At 49.1% G+C, this 6,405-nt stretch overlaps 1 protein-coding gene across 1 annotated transcript in view; it reads left to right on the top strand.

Annotated features, from left to right (window-relative positions):
- Positions 1 to 901, top strand: part of CCDC42 (coiled-coil domain containing 42) — a 17,268-nt gene extending 16,367 nt beyond the window's left edge. Inside the window, exon 7 of the mRNA XM_006156400.1 lies at positions 680 to 901. Coding sequence (XP_006156462.1) covers positions 680 to 757 — 78 coding nt within the window. The 3' untranslated portion in view covers positions 758 to 901. The remainder of the gene's footprint in view (positions 1 to 679) is intronic.
- Positions 902 to 6,405: the final 5,504 nt, after the last annotated feature.

The raw sequence follows: 6,405 nt of genomic DNA, 5'->3' as shown, positions 1-6,405 counted from the left end.
GGGGGGAGTGAGAAAGCACCCCTGCACACTTCCAGCAGAGATGGCCTTGCTGCAATTCCTTCTCCTCCATTCTCCTCTTGGGATTTTTGGGCACGTATATACACCTCCGGGTCCAGGACTTGAACCTCAAAGTAGACCATGTGGGATCCAGCGCCTTAAACACCACACCCTCTGCTGCCCCCCCCCCTTATTATTTCTTTCTCTTTCTTTTTTTTTTTTTTTTTAATTTTCCTAATTGTCAGATGGTATGTGAGCTGCCAGAGAGAGACAGACAGAGGAGAAGGTACCCCCTAAGAGGACATGGTTGCAACAAGGTCCCTCTCTTGTTTCTCTGTCCTGTCCTTTCTCTGTCCTGTCCTTCTGTGGCTCTCTCTCTCTTTTCTCTTCCCTCTGCCCTCCGTGAGAGGGAGGGTGACAAAACATGTCACTCATGTTTTGTACTAAGGGTTTGCCTCTAGGAGTTCTCAACCCTATCCCTATTTATTGCTTTTAATCTTTAAACCTAGTATTCAACCTCTCCTGTAAACAGTGTCAAATGAGAGAAAATGGCCTCCTCAAGAAGTCAGTCACAGGAAAGTGACCAGTTCTTTACAGGTTAACTACCTGGAGATGCTCCGTCTGGGATGACGAGGGAGGCCTCTGGCGGGTGGGATTAACCCTGGCTCCCTTGCCTTGTTAGATCCAGCAGTTTATCCAAGACCTGTCAGACATCTGGGCAGAAGTGAAGAAGAAGGAAGCACAGCAAGTCCGGGTTTAAGGAGACAGCATGGTTCCAGAATGTTCTGAGATAGAGACTGACAGAATAAGTCGGTGGAGTTCGTGGTCCAGTCAGCCTGGTCCAGCCTCGGTAGACCCCGTGCCTGTCTTGCCATTTTCTCCTCGGGCCTTGGTCCACCCCAGCCCTGAAAACATTAAATTTTTTAAGAAGTTTGTTCCTCTGTTCTATTTTTGGCAGTTAATTCACAGGGAAGAGAATCAACGATAGGAGAACCCTAACAAGTGTACCCTCTCAAAAACAGTCACTTAGGCTGCCTAAGAGCTAGGGACAACGTCTGAGGCTGGGTGTCTCCTTGGCTTTGTCTTACATGCCGTGAGTGCTCCAGTGGGTAATTACATAGGCCCCTTCCCTCCTCTACCATTTGAAAAATTAAAAAAAAATAAATTAGTGTTATCTACTGGGTTGTCAGCAAACTCATAATGCATATATTTGCATAGAAAAAACAAAAAAATACATCATGATTTTTCCAATGACCAATAATTGGGACTCACTAGAAACTGTGAAGGCCGCTTCCCAAGTCCAGTCTCCAAAGGTGCTGGATCAAAAACTCTTCTCTGACCTCCAGAGCAAGCCCTGCTCCCCAACTCCCCATGCACCCCAAAGTATGCAACATGTGCCAGCAATACTAACGAAGGAACAGCCAGCAGGCTGCTCAGGAACTAGCCGGGGGCCACCGATGTGCCAAATGAAAACCTCAATGCCCAGGAGTACCTTAGTGGGCCACAATGCTAGAGTAAAACCAGCAAAACGCCCCTGAGTGGAGGTAAGTATGAAGCCTTGAGGGGTTGAACTGTGGCACAGCAATAAAGTGCAACCGACGCTGCGAGGCTGATCCAGCAGGAAGGTTCTGGGTGCCATGTCTGGAGACCGCCCTGCATGTACCAGGCACGCAGCGGCCCATGATCCAGGGTTGACCGAGACTGGGGGTGGAGTGCAGCACCATGACGCTGTTGGGTGTGCTGTCTCTCTGTCTCTTTACCTCTGTCTCTCTTGCCCATGGAGTAAACATTTTTTTTAATTGTCAAAGGGTGCATGTGATTGCAAGAAAATGAGTGATGGGGGGAGGGCTAAAGCAATCCCCAGTGGAGCGTGGTCATGGGCAATCCCTTCTCCTCCACTTCTCCATTCTGTCAGGATTGGGGGCACACACGCACAGGCTCATGGCATGGTTTTGAAGCCACCAGGTCCAGGATAGAAACTATGATCAGCTCTGTGGGACCTAGTTCCCTTAACCACTAGCTGGGCTACAGGGCCAGCCCTAAATAAACTTTACATATATCAGCCTCCTCTCTCTCTCTCTATATATATATATATAGAGAGAGAGAGAGAGAGAGAGAGTGGTCAGTCAGAGAAGCAGACTGATATGTAGAGTTATATAGATCTTTAAGTTTATTTATTTACTTCTCCCATGAGAGAGAGAGACAGAGAGAGAGAGAAGGAAAGAAAGAGACAGGTATCCCTGAAAGTCTTCACCCCCGGTCCACCCCTAACCTCAGTCAACTTGGATGAAGGAATAACAGGACACATGCACACACCTGGCGTGCATGGGAAGACCTAGTGTGACCTCAGGACCATCCATGTGGGGCCTGCGACACAGAGGGCTACGTTTCTGCTGTGCCACCATTGAGGGTCCTAATATGTACATGTAGCCATAGACATACGTGTGTCTTCTGGTACATGTGCGGGATGTCTCTTTTTTTTTGTATTTTTTTTGAGAGATTTTCACTGTAGGGCGCATGCGCTCGCCAGACAGTCAGAGAGAGACATAGAGACAGAAAGCGAAAAATCACCCCCCAGGGGGGATGGTCACACCGCAATCCCTTCTCCTCCATTCTCCTCTCGGGATCTTGGGCACGACTATGTGGGAGTCCAGGGACATAGCCATTACGCTAACTGCTGGTTCCCAATGTGCGGGATGTCTCTGTGGGTACTTGGCCTTGGGCAGTTGCTGGAACTTCAGATTCAGAGGGAGGTAGCTGGGAAGGGACGGAGCTAAAGCGCATGTGTAGGGAGGAATCAGAACAAGTCGGAATCCGCAAGCCTGAACGGGAATCCCTGAAGACAGACGCGAACCCATTCAGTTCTCGCTGTTCTGAACTCGGCCACATGGTTGTCCTGCGGAAGCCAGGATCCTCCCCGTGGAACTGAGCACACGCGCCTGGCCAAGGGGCTGGAGAAGCCAGAGGAGCATCCAGAAGAAGACAGGCAGTTGCGTCTGGTCACTGCCTCCCCTCCAGCGAGGAGGCCCGTGGGCAGAATGGAGACTGTGACTCGCTGCAGCTGCTGCTTCCCTTCGGCCCTCAAAACCTGCCCCACTCCAAGCTCTTCATGACCCACCTCACAGGAAACACCCAGGACAAGGAATTCTGGGGACTGTCATTCAGGTCAGTCACACTGGCATGTCCCAAAGCCTCCAAAACATCTTTATCTCCACTGAACAGATGAAAAAAAAAAGAGAGAGAGAGACAGCCTGCTTTATTTTTTTTATTTTTTATTTAAAATAAAAATTATTTTAATTGCAGAAGTGTGCATGGACTCACCAGAGAGACAGAGATAGAGGGAGAGGGAGGTGTTTCACGCCACAGTCCCTTCTCCATCTCTTCACTCGTCAGGATTTTGAACATGTATGCACACATGCCCAGCATGTTTTTCAACCACAAGAGCCAGGATTTGGTCTGTAGTCAGCCATGCAGGATCCAGCTTCCTTTATTCACTAGGCTATGGGGTCAGCCCTGAGTCTCCTTCAGAAAAGAGAAGTGGTTGCAGGCTGGCAGGTGGCGTGGTGGTTAAGGGGGCTGTCACAGGCCCCACACGGATGGTCCGGAGTCCACACCAGGTCTTCCTGTGCACGCCAGGTGTCCACATACGTCCCCTTATTCCATAGCCAAGTTGACTGCACCTAGGGGTGGACCGGGGGTGAAGACTCTGTCAGGGATGCCTGTCTCTTTTCTTCTCTGTCTTTCTCATGGGAGAAATAAATTAATAAACTTAAAAATCTATATATCTTGATATATCAATCTGCTCCCATACGGCTGACTGCGGTTCAGGTTCCGAACCTGGCGGCTTACTTTCTCACATTCTTTCTCTCTCTCATTCAGTCCCTCCCTGGTCAAATTAAAATAAAATAAATGAATAAATAAATAAAGTTGGATAAAATCATTGTTAAAAAAAAAAAAGAAAGAAAAGAGGAGTAGTTCTGAGTTCACGTCCAGAGACCTCCCCAAGAACACATCAGGCACACGTATGACTGTGGCTGGAGGCGAACAGTGGCACTGAGACTCTGTTGAGTGCGCTCTCTCTCTCTCTCTCTCTCTCTGTGTGTGTGTCTCTTACTCATGAAATAACTTAATTAATTTAAAAAATAGAAGGGGAGGCCAGCAGGTGATGTAGTGGTAAAGACACTGGACTCCCACGTGGCTGACCATAGTTCAAGTCCTGGACCCTGCAGCTTGAAACACACCAGGTGCGTGTGCGTGCCCAAGATACCAAGACAAGAGTGGAAGAGAAGGGACTGCGGTGTGGCCATCCCCCTTGAGGGGGTAATTTCTTGCTTTCTGTCTTTGTTTCTCTGGGGAGCACATGTGCCTTGTAGTAAAAATCTTTCTTTTTTTTAAAGAAAGAAAGGAAGAAAGAAAGAAAGAAAGGAAGGAAGGAAGGAAGGAAGGAAGGAAGGAAGGAAGGAAGGAAGGAAGGAAGAAAGAAAGAAAGAAAGAAAGAAAGAAAGAAAGAAAGAAAGAAAGAAAGAAAGAAAGAGGGGTGGAGCTAGCTGCCCTGGCCAAACCCCGCCCTGGACCCCAGTGGAAAGGGTTGGAGGGCAGAGGTTATCGCACAAAGCCGGAATAGGCCAGGGTCAGGGTGGTGCTCAGAGGGAACAGAGGAGTCAGGTTTGTGGGTGAAGGATCTGCCTCTACAACAGCTTCCTCTGACCCTTACGCCTGCTGGGCTGGGTCCTGGGAGGCAGGAGAGGGTGAAGCACAGAGAGTTCCCCCAGCTCCAGGATACACACACTCCCCCACCAGTCTCCTGCCTCCCTGGGAGGTGGTGTTTGAGAAGCGCAGCCTGTTAGACAGAGCACACTTCCTGGTGGGCGAGGCCCCTGAGCCCTACCCCAAGGCCTGTGCCAGAAGCCAGACCCTCCTTCTGCCTCCCTCCCTCTGCCTTCCTCCCTCTGCCTTCTCCCTCTGCCTCCCTTTCTCTGCACTCCCTCCCTGGCTCCACAGCATCAAGTTTCCCACTTGACCAAAAGGGGACTCATGAAGGGTGATGCTTAGAATTCCTGTGATCACACATGGGCTCATCTGAACACACCCATGTTTACTCACGTGTGTATAATTCACTCCCATACTATTGCATTTTTCAGTTTTAAAAAGGAACCCGGCCCTGGGGCAGAAGAAATTCTGTAGGTCTAGGCAGATTTCTTAAATACAAGACAAGCCACAAATCCACAAATGCATTCCCAAGCCACAGAAAGTGGGAGAGCAAATCCAGAGGTCTGGGGGTTCTCAGGAGCCTGAGCCAGCAGGCTTCCTGTTAGAGAGGGCCTAGGGGCAGCAGTCACAGAAAGGGTCTCGGTCCTGACCCCAGAGCCCTGCTCCTTCTCAGCCTGGCCACCCTGGGCCCTGGGTCCACATGAAGAAGCTCACCCCTGTCCAGTCCCAAGAGATCTGGAAATCCAGACACACGAGATCACCTTCCAAGAACAGACGAAGTTAGGACCTGATTGGAGTTTTCCCAGCAAGAACACTCTAGCTTGCTCATTAGAGCACAAATAACTGATTCCAGAAATGAATGTTTCCCATCAGCAAAGGCAGGAAGCAGGGCTCGGAGTCTCTTATAGATAAAGGGAAGGAAGAGGAGGGCTGCCCTTCAGGAGCTCACTCTCAGGGCTGAGCACCCCATTCCCATCAAAGCGTGGTTGTGTGTGTGTGTGTGTGTGTGTAACTCCTTTTATGAGGGGGTGGGGGAAGATACAGAGATAGGTTTTCAAATTTTTTCCACATGATTGGAAGATCTATTGCTGACTGAAGCAAGCCAGGATATGAAAGAAAGATATTGTATGTATCCACTTAATATATACCGACTATCCACACTTTATGGTAGAGGTCCAACCATCGGAGGGCATAAAAGCAGTGAAAATAGTTACGGATGCTGATGACAGTGTGGAACAGGGCAGGAGAAGAGATGAGTACAGAGAAGGATAGTGTGAGAACAAATAGAGAGGCATGGCATTTATGGGACACAGATGGTTTATTACCTGTTGATGATAACATGGATAGTATTCTCAACCGGACTAGTCTGAGAAGTATTTCATGTTAGGTAAATTCTCTTTACAAGCCAAATGATACATAGTGATCGAATGCTTAAGAAATAATGAGGGGACCAGCAGTTAGCGTAACGGCTATGTCGCTGAACTCCCATGTAGTCGACCATGGTTCGAGTCCTGGACCCAATGGCTTAAACTCACGCTGGGTGCGTGTGCATGTGTGCCCAAGATCCTGAGAGGAGAATGGAGGAAAAGGGATTGTGGTGTGGCCATCCCCCCCGGATGGTGATTTCTTGCTTTCTATCTCTCTGTCTTTCTGGTGAGCGCACGCACCCTACAGCAAAAAACCCTCAAAAAAAAAAAT

This window comes from Tupaia chinensis, unplaced genomic scaffold (genome assembly GCF_000334495.1).
Source record: "Tupaia chinensis unplaced genomic scaffold, TupChi_1.0 Scaffold000493_1, whole genome shotgun sequence".
Classification (NCBI taxonomy): domain Eukaryota; kingdom Metazoa; phylum Chordata; class Mammalia; order Scandentia; family Tupaiidae; genus Tupaia; species Tupaia belangeri.
Note: the sequence above shows the minus strand (reverse complement) of the source record. Positions and strands in the feature narration are given on the sequence as shown.